This window comes from Linepithema humile, chromosome 2 (assembly GCF_040581485.1).
Source record: "Linepithema humile isolate Giens D197 chromosome 2, Lhum_UNIL_v1.0, whole genome shotgun sequence".
Lineage (NCBI taxonomy): Eukaryota > Metazoa > Arthropoda > Insecta > Hymenoptera > Formicidae > Linepithema > Linepithema humile.
In genome coordinates this window covers 14,782,969-14,799,684 of record NC_090129.1, presented here as the reverse complement: position 1 = coordinate 14,799,684, position 16,716 = coordinate 14,782,969, and the positions used below count along the sequence as shown (strand labels likewise).

Here is a 16,716-nt window from a genome sequence, read left to right as displayed (position 1 = left end):
CACGTTGTCTGGGTGAACGAACAGAACACAATGAAGTGGAGGGCGCGCGCAGCGCAAGCAGTGAGGAAAAGACGAACCGCGCGCATAGCCAATTTTTGTTTTATATAGCGCGGTTTTTTGAACTCTGTTGTCTGGGCGCGTGCAGGGGCACGACTACATAGTTTTATATATCCATCCGGACGAGACATTGGGGCATAATATAATATATATTACTATTTAAAATACAATGTGGTATAATAGGGCTACCGGCGAAGGTCCACGTTGAAAAACCTAACGCGCTATAAGTGGCACCTCATGGGTGGCGCGGAAGACCACTCAATAATTAATAATAAAACTATTTGAGATTTAAATTAGGCTTGTAATCGATCAAAGATTGCCAATGATATCGTGTAGAACCGGCGCGTTTAGGTCCGTAACTACACGCGTACCGATCTGTCAACTGTTATTGATTTTTGCAAGTCAGGTGATATTGATTTTTACTGCACAGCTGATTTTCCACGGACGCAAAATGCATGTGGATTTTCGTCACTCGAAATATGGGAGTTGTGACTGTTAAATACTCCTTCACCAGTAAAACATGACTCGTCCGTAAATAAAATTTTAATGACCAAATCAGAATCTCTATTTTAATTCTCTAATAACAATGTATAAAATTAGATTCTTCTAGATGAAAATGTTTTCGATAAAGAAGCGTTACATTGTATTTATTGTAAGCGTTTTAATCTGATACAGAAAATACAATAAGTATATCGTAATGTTCATGTATAATCTCCCATCATTTTCAACATGATTATTGGAAAATGAAAATAAAGATTCTGGTTTTGTCCATAAAATTTTATTTACAGACGAGTCACGTTTTACTCGTGAAGGAGTAGTTAACAGCCACAACTCTCACATTTGGAGTAACGAAAATCCACATGCATTTCAGGTCCGTGAAAAATCAGCTGTGCAGTAAAAATCAATATCACCTGACTTGTAAAAATCAATAGCAGTTGACAGATCGGTTCGCGTGTACGTGTAATTGCGGACCTGAGCGTGCCAGGCGAGCGTCCTACGCGACATCATTAGCATCTTTGATCGTTTATAACTTAAAAACTATTGTAGCCTTGATATTTTTGTATTAAGATTCTTTACTCTATTTTATCTCCAAAAGATATTATTAAAGTATTAAGCGGTAGTTATGAGACACCCTGTATAACATAATATTAAACTCTAAAGTATTAACTATCGCAATTAACGCATATTAATAATTCATAAACATTTAATGTTCTGATATTTTATTAATATCAATATTATTTACTTTTTACAAGATCACATAAATCTCGAAAAAGCATTTCACGTTGTCATACGCAACAAGCGCGCAACGTCGCTTTGATAAAAAGGAGACGGAACACGTATGTCCACTCGCTTCTACAAACTGAACGACGAAGCGCACACGTACGTGTGACGTCACGATTCTCGTTTGTGTGCGTGCTTCCCCTACCGCGGTGCTCGAGTGCTGGCCGGCTCGAGTTTGCATCACTGATTGTAGCCTTATTACGGAATTTCAGTCGAAGAAAAAAACGCGAGCATTGTTTACAAAACATCTGACGCGCAGATGACGTAACCGCACGTCGGTGTAGTGTGTCACCACTACAAACAAATATGTTTGTAGTGGTGACATTTTTTTAGAAAAAAGAGAGCCAAAGACAATTTATTCGTGAGCTGACAAATTGTAAGAAATATTGTCAGAGACGATCTATCGTGAGCTGACAATTTTTAATAAATACAGTCAGAGGCGATCTAACATCAGCTGATAATTTTTAATAAATACAGTCAGAGGCGATCTAACGTCAGCTGACAATTTTTAATAAATACAGTCAGAGGCGATCTATCGTAAGCTGACAATTTTTAATAAATACAGTCAGAGGCGATCTAACGTCAGCTGACAGTTTAGAAAAAACAGAGCCAAAGACGATTTATTCGTGAGCTAGCAAATTGTAAGAAACATTGTCAGAGGCGATCTATCGTGAGCTGACAATTTTTAATAAATACAGTCAAAGGCGATCTAACGTCTACTGACAGTTTAGAAAAAAGAGAGCCAAAGACGATTTATTCGTGAGCTGGCAAATTGTAAGAAATATTGTCAGAGGCGATCTATCGTGAGCTTACAGATTTTAAGAAATACGTATTTTTAAGTTTGTTATTTACTACAAGTGTGGTCTTTTAATGTTTTATCGCATAATTTATAAAGTTATTTCATCTTTTTTCTCGCAATTGAAATTCTATCGTATGGCTGTATGATGTACATACGAGACGAAATAGACTTATACAAAGTGTCTAATAGATATAAATTAGATATGATAAAATATTTTATTTGAAAAATATATATATAATACTATATATCTAATTGGAAAAAATATGCTTTCTCTATTTTTATTTTTATGTAATTAATACAAAATAAATAAATAAGTTAAATAATTATTCAATACATACATATACATATTAAATAAAATTATCTTTATTTTATATTTTATATAATGACCGAATTGATATATACTCTCATTATTTCAGCCATTATCATATAAAATACAAAATAGGGATAACTATTTATTCAATATATGTGTATATGTATATATTAATTAATTGATTAATTAGCTATTTTGTATTTATTACATAAGGATAAAAATAAGAAAAATATATGACATTTTTCTTCAGTGATATATATAGTATTATATGTATATTTTTAATTTATTATTTTGTCATATTTAATTCATATTTATTTGACACCTTGTATACGCCTATGTCTTCCCGGACATTATATTGCAGCCTTGCGACGAAATTTCAGTCAAGGAAACAAGCGCAAGCATCGTTTGTTTACAAACTATCCGATCACACGTACACAGACCACACGTCAGTGTAGTGAGTTACCACTACAAACAAATGCGTACACACGGACCTACGCGGCATAGGTCCGTAGGCTACGCCGATAATGTCATTTTTTTTTTAGTACCATCGAAATGATGGCGCTTTCGCGTCGGAGTTCGGCTTCCACTCCAGCATCCTCTTAAGAGGATGCTGGAGTGACAGCCAAACTCCAACGCGATAGCGCCATCATTTCGATGGAACTAAAAAAGAAATAGACATTATCGACGTAATGTCCATGTATATGTATTTATTTGTGTTGGTAACTCACTACACTGACGTATGGTCTGTGTCGGATGATAAACAAACGACGCTCGCGCTTCTTTCCTCGACCGAAATTCCGTCGCAAGGCTGCAATATGATGTACGATGCGAAATAGATATATACAAGGTGTCAAATAAATATGAACTAAATATGACAAAATAATATATTTGAAAAATATACATGTAATACTATATATTTACTCAAGAAAAATGTCATATGCTTTCCTCATTTTTATCCTTGCGTAATGAGTACAAAATTAACTAAATAATCAATTAATTAATGTATACATGTAACATATATAAAATATAGTTAGCTTTCTTTTGTATTTTGTACGATAATGACTAAAATAATAAGAATTTATTATTTCAGTCATTGTATAAAATACAAAATAAAGAGAACTATACATATACTCAATATGTGCGTATATGTATATATTGATTAATTAATTAATTTATTTATTTTGTATTTATTACATAAAGATGAAAATAAAGACACATGACACTGTTCTCTAGTTTGATGTAGCATCATATATATATTTCTCAAATGAAATATTTTACCATATTTAGTTAATATTTATTAGACATATTGCATATGCTTATTTTGTCTTGTACATTATATCACAGCCCTGCAATAAAATTTTGGTCGAGGAAAAAAGTGCGAACGTCGTTTATTAACAAACCATCAGATTACATATGCACAGATTAGTCACGTCAATGTAATGAATTATTAAAGAAAAGAAAACACGTATTTATTAAAAATGACCAGCCCACGTTAAATCGCCTCTGGTTTTATTTATTGAAAATGCACACGTTACATCGCCTGATATTATTTTTTACAAAATGCCAACTCGCCATTAGATCGGCTCTGACTTTATTTATATTTTGCAAAATATATTAAACATAGGGAATATATAATGGGCCCCGTCCGCCGCCCATTCTCGTGAGACGCGACCATTGTATTCTTTATTCGTCTCTCCGATTGTGCACACCAACTGTGTGAATAATAACGCATTTTTTTGTAAGTGCGAGTGAGACATATATCGAGTATTATCGATATTATATTTAAAAATGCTATTTTATGTAAAACAATTGGTTTTTTTTATGTCGTGGAAAATTTTATGTGGTGCAAAAAACGCTTATTGTGAGGGGAAAAGTGACAGCTTGTTATTTTCTATTATATTCATAAAATGACGTCTTATGCGTTCTATGTCATTAGAATATTTGTCCTCACAAGGATTTCTTCCTAAGACTACAGCTGTAGCGAAAGCAGCTGCATAAATTCCACAACATATACTGTCCGATTGTGATTGCACTTTTTCGAATATTATATCGCTTACGTTTATTCTAGGATAACGTTTGCGAATATAATCTTTCTCCTTCCGTGCTAGTTTTTCGTATGTACAGTTTGGTAAACTGTCATACACATGCAGTTTGGAGCCGTCAAAGAAAATGCATCGCCAGTGATCAGTACAGTTGCCTCCAATTATTTGTAAGCTGTTGTCGCTATCATTGGCTGTTATTAGTTCAGGGAACTCCAAGTACTGAACGCTTTGCGTTTCGAAACGAGAAGTTTCTCTAACGACGCGCAAAAATCTGTCTAACGATTCATCGTTCAGTTTGTTCTGTACAGGCAGAACATTTTCTCTCACCAAAGAAAGAGGAATAATTGTATCATCTAAAGTTTTTTTACGTATTGCTATTTCTTCTTTAGTCAGATTTCGTTTATTCTTAGAATAACTGACTAAGATGCAATCGCTATCCTGCTCTGTATCCAAAACAGCAGCAATGTTTGTTGCGTCTGTTGGCAAAACGTTTAGTTTTAATCGCTTCTTTTGTTGTCCAATATTTATGCTTTTTGTATTATTTTGTTGCATCGTTTGTCGCTCACAACTAAATTTCTTTTTAGACGCTTTTTCTTGAGCGTTTATTATATATTCAGGGTTTCTAATAGGCATATGCCTGTTATGACGGCTATCCAACATTTCTGGAAGCATACAATCATAATAGAACCATGTTAGGCGAGGCAGCATTTGATTTTCCCAAAAGTTATTGTCTCTATTAACAACGACAATTTTTAAGCTTTTGGGAGTCCATATTGTGAATATGCAGTAGTTTCGTTGTGTTATGTTTAACTGTCCTTGAACTTGATAAAAGAATCGGTGATTCCGATTCATTTTATCAGTATTTTTTTTTGTCAAATACGTTTTTTAATTGAGGCAATTTTTGTATAGTTTCATCAACTGTTAAATTTTCAGCTGATAGAGGACATTTTATCTCCACTAGACCATCTTTATCAATAAGTCCATCGGGAGAAGCACCCAAACATGGATTTTCATAATCAATGAACAATCCGCATGGTTTAATTTTTGTGTTCAGTTTTGCAGCCAATTGTGTTCTAGCGACTTCCTCCCTATCGAGACCATATTTCATGGCTGCAGTGTTAATTTGTGGAGGATACAAAATTGTTTTTTACAGTCGTTGCACAAGACGTTGTTGCTCTTATGCGACATACGGTTCCAAAATTTGATGCCGTTAGCATTTCACGTCTCAACGAATGCCATAGTTCACATTCACTTTGGCCTCTTGTATTCCGTTCAATTTCTTGCCTTCTTTCTGCGTTTTCCGCTAACTTTATTAAATGATTGTTTTCTAATTGTTGATATACGTCAGACGAAAAATCTGGTCTTTGTGATTGTGGGCCATAACAATCTGTTCCTGGCTCTGGTTTAAATTTTTGTTGTCTACCATGCACTTCTCGAGATTCTTTGGTCCTCGAAATTTTTATTTGTCGTCGTTTTTCTAAATTCTTAACAACCGGAGGAACATCCTTACACATGCTTTGATACACTTGCGTAAGAACTTGTTGAGTATTATACTGTACAACAGCTCCCGCAATTCTAGCATTGTAAGAACCTCGTAGGCCGAAATTTATGCGCTTTCCACCAATTTCTTTGCAGATTATCGAATTAAACGATTCTGCAGGATTGTTTGTTAAATTTAACAACAAACTATCTGAATAAGCGCTCAAGTACATAACAGCACTCTCAATTTTCTGATATAAACCGTGGAATTTCAAATACGGTACATGATTTTGTATTTTCTCACGGTTTTTGTCGCATATACGGCCGCGTTCTTTACATCTTTTATGCTCACCAAAAATATGGCTAGGAATGTTTAAAATATCTTTTTGTAATTCCGTAGCTTTACTATGGTGAGGTACTTTTTCTTCTCTTCGTAGAGTGGCTGTCTCCAGCACTTCTTTACGTATTTTTAAAATGTTGTTTTTTACAACATTTCGTAGCTGAACAAAGCCACGTTTTCTTTGCTGTTTTGGCTGAACTGTCTCTGCAACAGCTTTCAGTTTTTTGCATAAATTGCGAAGCAAATGATTGGTGCATTCTATTTTTTTTACAGTCACCATTTGTTCGCGATACGGTGCATTATTTTTTATGGAATGGTATACACTGCTGTCGCCATCAGCAATAACTGTTTTATATATCAGTCCATGCATTTCAAGGCTATTTTTAAAGCCTTCTACAATGGCGTCGCTTTCCATTCTTGCAGAGCTAGCCTTGCGGTCAAAATTTTTATAACATTTATGACTATGTGGCTCGTGACCGTTTCGCTCTGCCATGTCACACACTGTACAAAATTTGTTGCGGATACCAATAAAAAGAACTTTCCTTGTGCGATAACCTATTATGGCACCAACACCAGAAAGTGAATCGTAAGTATTGCCATACGATCTCTTCATCCAACTACCATCCGCTACAACGGTTATATACGGAATGCCATTTATAGTTTCATTCCTCTCGAGGGCGAGTTGTTTTTCAAGTTTGCCTGCCATTTTCATACTTTCCGTGGTTGTTTTTTGAAAATCATCGACTATATTTTCTCGATGTTTTATATAAGTCTTTTCAGACATGCAAGGGATATTTATACCCGCACAGAACTCTTCCAGTTGGGCATAACCATTCCCAACTGTTATATTTGTAGCCACAGTAGCTTTATTGATATCCAACTTTTCAGGTTCTGTGGGTTCTGACCATATGTTGGCTTCATAGTTGCACATTTGGCACTTGAAGAACAACTGTGTCAGTAATCCACGGCGACGAGAATTTATGAGTTTCCAATCTTTAAATTGGCACTCTATTCCTCGTGCATGGTTATCAAATACTCTGTGGATTTCATTCAACACAAAAGAAATGTCGATTATGCGACGACCTTCGGGCATGCATTCTTGGATACGATGTGCATCCAGAAGACCCTTATTGTCAATAACATAACTGTTATCATCGTCGTATTCGACATTTTTACTGTACTTACCTTTTCCTTCTTCTTTTTGCTGCTCTTCTGTCAAGCACTGCACAGCTTCTCCAGTAAACTTTTTTTCTCCTAACTGCGTATTTCTCGTATGCGTTTTAAATACTTGACGCCTACAAAGAAAAATTAATAAATATACACGCATTTAATTAATTTTATATATATATGCTCCTACACAATATATTTTAATAAATTTACATTACAATAGAAAAGTTTCACTATCTTGCACATTATAAATAAAAGCAATCCTTTGTTACATTTTTTCTTTACTTATAATAAACTATATGCTACCTATATGTTCTTAGTCGGGTAGGCATTTATAATTTTTAATATTATTGTAAGTTATCAGCTTCTGTACAAAACTGACAGCCTCCGACTTTACGTTATATAAAAAAAAACCAGCTCACGTTAGATCGTCTCTGGCTATATTTATTAAAAAGTACCAGCCCACGGATAAATCGCCTCTGGCTTTTCTTATTCTAAAATGCCAGCCCACGGATAAATCGCCTCTGGCTTTTCTTATTCTAAAATGCTAGCCCACGGATAAATCGCCTCTGGCTTTTCTTATTTTAAAATGCCAGCCCACGGATAAATCGCCTCTGGCTTTAGATATTACATTTACTCATAAACTACTATAAAGAATTACACATACACAATGTGTGTATGTAACTTTTGTACTTGTAAAAAATGAAAATTAACAAAGGATTGCTTTCTTATATCATATTTTAAATTTCTTTTACTTGGACTTTATTTCTTGAATGTACTCAAAAATTTTAAATTTGATTATTAACAATAATAATATTAAAATTAATAAAATGTGAGGAAAAAATATACAAGTATACATAATCTTTATGATGGAACACAAAGTTGTAACTACATTAATGACAGTGTAAAAAGAACTCATTACAAAAATTTAATTTTGAAATCTGTTAAATTAAAATTGATTGAAACAATTACAATGCACCTTTATAGATGGCCTTTTTTATACACGTAGAAAATTTTATATAAAAAATTACTATGTACGGTAGTAGCCGCGGACCATAAAGAAATTATAAAAATTTTTACTATGTTTTTCACATGTAAAACATAGTAAAAATTTTCGGTCTGTAGCTTCATGGTTCGCGGATAATGTCGTACATAGTAATTTTTTATATAAAATTTTTTCCATGTACTAAGCAATATTTATCTAAAACATTTTTTTTAATAATCTACATTTATACTGTTATTCATGTTATTATTCCTTTAATAATAAAAAATAGATATTACCTTTTCAGAAATGATTGTTTCCTGCACAGTCTGCGGGCACAGAGAGTCAATCGCTTCTCATTATATTTTCGTCCCATTTCTTCTTTCTTCTACACTAATATTTTTCACTAATAATCTGATGAATATACTCACAGCTATCACTCACTATAAGGTTATGATAAAGACGCGCTAAATCTTTTCCCGCTGAATTGTCATATATTTTTAATACCCAGTACCGTATGCAGCATAGCGCAATGCCCACATATTTACTAAAAAATGTGTACAATGCATTGATATTGATAGAAAATCAAAAAATATATATTTTACAAGTATATATTTAGACAGACATAAATTCTTATTCTGCAGACTTCTCTGTAGGTTGTCGAAATAAAAAACTGTTTATGAGAGAAGATGCGATAAAAATTAATTTTTTTATTATTATTATTGCTCTAGTTTTTGAGAATATTATAAAATATGCGTGGTTTGTACATGGAATTAAATAGAAGAACTAACTATTTAGAATTGCAATGTGATTGTACGGTACATGCATTTATAGTGTGTATATGTACAGAATCAATTGTTCATTCTTTTATGATTAATATCATCCAACACATCGTACAAATTTTTCAGTATATATCAGGGTGTCTCACAACTACCGCCTAATATATTAATAGTATATTCTGCAGATAAAATGGAGTAAAAAACTTTAATACAAGAATATATGGGCTACAATAGTTTTGAAGTTATAAACGATCAAAGATTGCCATTGATCTCGCGTAGAACTGGCGCGTTCTGATCCGTGACTGCACGCACACGCGTACTGATCTGTCAACTGTTATTGTTATTGATTTTTACAAGTCAGGTGATATTGATTTTTACTGCACAGCTAATTTTATTATGTCGTTTCTTGTGTGCGTGAATACACACGTATACTATCACGGTCAGTTAATATTGAAAAATTAATTATTATAATAGGAAATTATAATTCTTTTAAATAAAATATTTTAAATTTCGTTTTTGAATTATTATTTTAAAAATAAAAAAATTTTATTTTTTGAAATATTATTCTTTTTAATTATTCAAAGAAGTTGCTAAACATGTCCTCCTTCCGAAAATTTTTAATATATTTCACGTATGAAAAACTTAGTAAAAATTTTTATAATTCTTTCATGATACGCGCCTACTGCTGCATATAGTAATTTTTAATATAAAATTTTCTTCGTGTAATCGTGCACGTTGTAGTAAATTTGTGGTCCATTTAACTGATCAGCACTAAACTTGATTCCAATTGATTTTTTCTTTTCTGGGGAAATCTTTAACAATATATTTATCAAAGAGAACAAATCCAAAATAAAGAGGTATTGTACGATTAAAGTCATGAAGGTTTGACAACAATTACAAATTAAATGATTAGAGAGTCCGGTCGCAATTTACTACGACGTTTATGCATCGAGGTTGAAAGAGGACACTTTTGTTAGAGCAACTTCTTTGAATAATTAAAAAAAAAATATTTTATAATTTTTAAAATAATATTTAAAAAATACAAAATTAAATATTTAACTTAAAAGAATTATGATTTCCTATTACAATAATTAATTTTTCCATATAAACTGATCGCGATAGTTACGTGTGTACTCACGCACACAAGAAACGACATAATAAAATTAGCTGTGCAGTAAAAATCAATATCACCTGATTTGTAAAAATCAATAACAGTTGACAGATCGGTACGCGTGTACGTGTAGTTACGAATCAGAACGCGCCAGTTCTACCCGAAATCATTGGCAATCTTTGATCGTTTATAACTTCTAAACTATTGTAGCCTATATATTCTTGTATTAAGATTTATTACTCTATTTTACCTGCAGAATATACTATTAACATATTGGCTTAGTTGTGAGTTACCCTGTATAAAGAATATATAATAATAAAAATCATACTGTTATGGATATATTGAATTTTGCATTAATTTTATTGAAACAAAGACTAAAAAAAAAGTGTATGTGTTTCTCATTCCAAAATATTTTGTACACAATAACCTGAAAATTTTTAAAAATATTAAAAAATGAAATAAAAACATTTCAAAACTAATCATTACAAAATCATGAGAAACAATGAAAATAAAATAGAATAAAGTTAAAAATTAAAGCATATCGCATATGATAAATATAGATATCAATCATGCTAGGTATACAATAAAAAATAACAATAAAAAAACGCTATGGTTGTTCTTTTTAGAATAATTACAAAATATAGTTATTGTGAAATGTGCGGAAGACGAGCGAGTTTTTGATTATAAAAAACGGGAAGGGGTTATCGCACATATGCAAAAGCCACGTACATGTGAGCTCCACGCTTTGCCTAGCTTCGGACGCTTGTCGAACCGACAACGTCGAAAGCGACGTCGTCACAATATTCGCTTGTTAGCTGTGATAGCAATGATTTTAGATTTCCAATCTATTTATATATATACGCATATATGTATTTTAAAATATGTAGTCGCAACATTAATTATATGCGAAAATACTATTAAAAAAAATGTAATATCTATATTTATAAAATATTTAATATTATGCATCTTATATTATTATCTTTTTAATTTATAAATAAATTAATGATATAATAAATTTATATACGTACTAATCTGTTAAACGTTATTGATTTTTTCACTTCATGTGATATTGATTTTTACTGCTTATTGTCAGCTGATTTTGTCTTTTGTTTATTGTGTTATTATTCCGACTTTATAAACTAAGTATTTTATATTTGTCTCTGGACGAAATTGTTCAAATATTTATGAAACAACAGTTTTAATTATTTAATTTTTATTTTATTGGAATGTATGTATATATTCCGTTCCTAATATTAAATCTTTGTTCTTATTCCTAATTATATCCTATTTTCTCCACTGCGCGCAGGACTTTTCAATTAAAATTGGATAAAAATATTACTTTTTACTGTTTACATATTCCAAAGCGCATAATTTTTTATTATACTAAATTTATTATATTTAATTTTATATTTTATATTTATATTAATTTATTTATAAATTAAAAAGATAATAATGTAAGATGCAAGCGATTATCGACCGATAGACGGCGCCAGCTGACGGCAGCCAGATGATCGAGGGCAGCGCCTCGATAGAATCGATCCTGCGCGGGCGTGCTTCCGCTCCTTGTATTTTACTATGTTGAATTATAACCGATCTAATTGTTCGAGAAATTTCTTGAAAGTCGACTTGCGAGGCAACGTGAGATCAAGTCTCACTCTCTATCGCCGAACCAGTTATAACAGTCGCAAAAATCGAAAATATAGAGAGACAGTCGGGCCGATATATTAGAACTTTTGGACTTAGTCGAAATTACAACTCTGTACTTATAAGTCGATATTATATTGCTAATAGTTAAACTAAATTCAGTGTCGAATCATTTAAGAACCATCCTGTCGTTTTACCATTTTCATCGAAGTATCATCGTTAATAAATAAAACAAAATAACCAGGGTCGCGTCTAGGACGTAACCGTCGCAGTCGTTTGAATTATCTTTGAACAATAAGAATATTCCTATTAAGAAGTCGATAATCGAAAGATTCTATAAGGCTTCTTTCAGCTCAGAAGTGGGATTACGGGCTCATTATACCCGTGTCGTGTCGGATGGGATTACGGGCTTATTATACCCGTGTCGAGTCGAAAGTTTGAAAAAACGAACATTGCCGTGTCGTGTCGGATGGGATTACGGGCTCATTAAACCTGTGTCGAGTCGAAGGTTCAAAAAAAAAAAAAAAACGAACTTTATTGTGTCGTAACGGAACATTTATTAAAACATTTATCGGAACATTTATCGGACTGAATAAGTCCGCGTCGAGTCGAAAAAGTGACAAAAACTCTTGTCGTGTCGAGTAGAAGCAGTGTACAGGCGGAAGTAATCCGCGTCGAGTCGAAAGAGGCAAAATTTGCCGTCGGAACGTGACGGGTCGATCAACGGATTTTTCAAATCCGCGTCGAATTGAAGAGGCCGAAGAATCCTGATTGGAGTCGTGCCGGGCATTAGAATGCCGAAAACCAGGTCCATGATGGACAGAGAAGACCTAGAAAAGGCTTCATTAGAGCAGCTCCAGAGAGAGGCAAAAAGATACCAATTACCGGTCTCAAACGACCGCGATTTATTGGTAGATCAAATTTTAACTTACCTGGAAAAGACGAGCCATACCGACAGGACGTTGGAGATGCCGAGAGAGACGGGTGTGATGCACGATCCAGCAGAGTCGTCCTCGAGTCGAGCCATCGATGCAGATCCACCAAATGCAGGAGCTCTCTGCCATACCATCACGGAGATGACGGTGATGATGCAGCAGCAGCAGCAGATCTTGCTCCAGGTGTTGCAGAGGCTGGCGCCACAGGAAGCGAGTGTACCGATAGCCCAGGACGAGGGGACAGCTGGTCCGAGCGGGCTGGTAACTCTGCAGAGATCAACATCGGGTAATGTACGATCGAACCAAAGTAATTATTCGAATAACGGACAGAGTAGATTGCTCTCGAATGCGAGCGCCTTACCGGCCGGAAATGCGGTAAGCTGGTTGGCCTCACAAATACCGGAATTTGGCGGGAGTGACGACGAAAATGTCGAAGTGTGGTCGAATCGCGTGGACAAAGTGGCGGAAATCCACGGAGCGTCCGACGGGATAACGTTGCTGGCCGCGTCCAGTAAGCTCGTAAAGTTTGCCCGTCAATGGTACGAGATCCAGACGGGTGAAATAATTGAGTCGTGGCAGGCGTTGAAAACGGATTTACTGAAAATGTTTAAAAAACAAGTGTCATTCTATAAGGCAATGCAGAAATTAGAGGCGCGGAAATGGATTCCGGGAAAAGAATCCTTTGACCAGTACGCGATCGCGAAGCTCGCGCTTATGAAAAACTTGAATTTGCCGACGAGTGACGCGATTCACATGCTGATTGGCGGAATATCGCAGGGTTCGCTAAGGGCCATAGCCCTCTCGATATCCGATATCTCGATAGACGGATTTCTCGCGAAAATGCGAACAATTGCGGAAGGAAATACTGAGACAGATAGAAAATCCACGGCAGTCGCGAGTGCGGTAAAATCCGTGAATACTACCGCGTGTAGAAACTGCGGAAAAAAAAGACATTCGCATAAGGATTGTCGCGGTGAACTCACGTGTTTCTACTGCAAGTCGAAAGGGCACCGTCAGTTTGACTGCCCTAAAGTCAAGGATAGAAACGGCGGGAAACCGCCGACGGCTCAGAGGTCTTCGATGGCCACGGTAGCAGCCGCCGTTACCGTCGATGACGAGGAAGAAGAGGTGGTGGCTTGCGTTTCCGTAGCCACGGGTGGAAACTTGGAAATTACCGAGCCATTTGCGGAAATCTCGAGCATCTGCGGGAAAGAATGTAAAATTCGTGCGTTAGTCGATACCGGAAGTCCAGTCTCGTTTGTCGATAAAGGGATTTATTTAGAAAAAATCAGACCGTTTATTAAAAATTTTAAATTGCCGAATAAAATTTCATTAATCTCAGCCGGGAACGGTTAAATGTACAAGGAGTCGTACAAACAGAGATAACATTAAGCGAACTTGGCGGAAAAAAATACGAAATTGAATTGTATATATTAAACGAACCGTTCGACGGAGACATGATCTTGGGAAGAGAGTTTTTAGACAAACAAAAACTCACCTTGATTAGACGAAGCCGTGAGTCAGCAGAATTCACGAGCACTGTTGGTTTGTTTGAACAACTGCCGTTATATGTAAATAATGAGAATGCCGTTAATCTAGAAAAAAATTTTGAATTAGATATTAGTAGCTTAGATTTAGAGACGAAAAACGAATTGCTTAGTTTATTAAATAAAATAGAGGAAAAGAAAATCGTACCTGTCGAAGACAATTACGAGGTGAGAGTACATTTGAAGGATGACTCCATCTACGCGTATGCGCCGCGACGTTTCGCGTATGCGGAACGCATACATATACGCAAAATTACGGACGACCTCCTTGAGCGTGGCATCATAAAAAACAGCGTATCGCCGTATTGCGCCAGGGTAATACCTGTGAAAAAAAAACGGAGAAATTAGGCTTTGCGTCGATTTGAGGCCATTAAATTGTCGAGTCGTTAAACAAAAATATCCTTTTCCGTTAATCGAAAACTGTTTGTCGCGCTTAAGTGGCATGTCGATATTCACACTACTTGATCTTAAGGATGGGTTCCATCAGATCAAGGTGCCGATCACGAGTTAGCTCGTTTTACCAAGGCCCTGGTGGGACAGGATACAGACCTGGAGAATGACAGAGACGCGTCACGACAGGCAGCGCGAAACGCAACAGACTCGATCAGAGCTTATAATAAAAAATACCGCGACTCGAGATTAAAGAAAGCAACTGTCTATGACGTAGGCGACTACGTGATGATCAGGAAAGCGAAGGCTACTCCTGGTGAAAGCGCAAAATTGCGCCCAAAATTTGTAGGGCCGTATGTAATAAAAAAGTCTTTAGGAAATAATCGTTATGTAGTTCAGGACATACCGGGCTTTAACGTAACGGCGAAGCCGCTCAATACGATTTTGTCATGCGATCGCCTAAAGCCTTGGATCCGATGTAGTCCTCCCGATGAATCAGTAAACGAAAGTTGATCTACAAAATAATTTTGTTATTAGGTTAGTTGTTAATTATATAAAAAGAAAATAATAATGTATGTTTTAGGATTAAAATATTGAAGCTTGTAAGATTTGAAACTTACCACAGATTTGTAGAAGTTAAATGTCGAATCGGCAACAACAAACTGTTTCACTTCTGTTCACAATTCCGCACATAAAATAAATTGCGCAACAATTGCACATAAAAGAACTTCGGGATAGAGTCCCTATAACTAAGAGTCTGGCCACCTCCGTGTCATTTCTTATTGGTCCGAATCAAAATGGCGGCACCAATAGGAGTTTAGGAATTAGACGCATCAAAATTGAAACTATTCCAATATTCGTTCACATAGCTTGTTCTCTGAAACAATCAAAATGAATCAAAGAAAAGAATAATAGAAAAAAAAAAAACGAATATTTAAATATTTATTTAATTAAGTTTATAAAATTTTTGAAATGGTCCCAATTAAGTTTTTATTTCATCAAATCATTTATTCCAGCTTTTAATTTAAAAAACTATTAATTATGCTACCTCTGTACGGTCAATTTACCGCAGTTATTTAAAATATTATTGAGTAGATCAAATCTTAAATTAAAATAAAAAAAAGTCATGATTTTGTTGGAGGTGAATAATTCATAATTCAATTTATTTTGCCTAATTCATGATTATAAATTAATAAATTAACACTAAAATCACCGGAATGTAAATTTTTATTGTTTTTAAGAACCTAATGTAATTTGAATTCATACAGAAATATGGATATCAAGTTCATATTATATGATCCTACATAATATTACTGATATATTGCAATATTACTGTGATATTTCTTTAAATTATGTGCTATGTAGGTACATATCACATGCTATCATACATATAACTATACATATCACACATACACATCTTTTATCACACATGCTTTCTTTATTAATATAAATATTACATAAAATATCATTTAAATAAAACTTAATTAAAAATTCAATAAAATATAAATAAATGGTCTTTTAAACAGGGTCTTTTAAACAGGGTCTTTTAAATAGGGTCTTTTAAACAGTCTTAAAACTTTTCAATAAAATATGAAATACTGAAGAAGATATTCATGCAGACATGCAATAGATCTTTATAATTATCGAATACTGTAATGCATCGCCATTGTTTTGCTGCTAAAAATACGTTTTTGTGTATTTCGTTCGCGTTTGGTGGCAATTCGAATCCGAAATCGCACAAAATAAAACATTAATTTATGCTGCAAAGCATGACAGTTATTTAGTGTGTCACACCGAATATGGCTCATTTCCTGCAAGAAAAATTGCACCAAGTTGCAATCTGTTTCTTTTAC

General features: G+C 34.4%; 1 protein-coding gene and 1 pseudogene across 1 annotated transcript; one reads left to right on the top strand and one right to left on the bottom strand.

The window, feature by feature from the left end:
• Positions 1 to 4,189: 4,189 nt before the first annotated feature.
• On the bottom strand, positions 4,190 to 9,207 carry LOC136997755 (uncharacterized; annotated as a pseudogene).
• A 3,814-nt stretch (positions 9,208 to 13,021) lies between these two features.
• On the top strand, positions 13,022 to 15,505 carry LOC136997756 (uncharacterized). Its single transcript, XM_067348929.1, has one exon. It carries the CDS (start codon positions 13,068 to 13,070, stop codon positions 14,280 to 14,282), a length of 1,215 nt encoding a protein of 404 aa, XP_067205030.1. The 5' UTR covers positions 13,022 to 13,067; the 3' UTR covers positions 14,283 to 15,505.
• Positions 15,506 to 16,716: the final 1,211 nt, after the last annotated feature.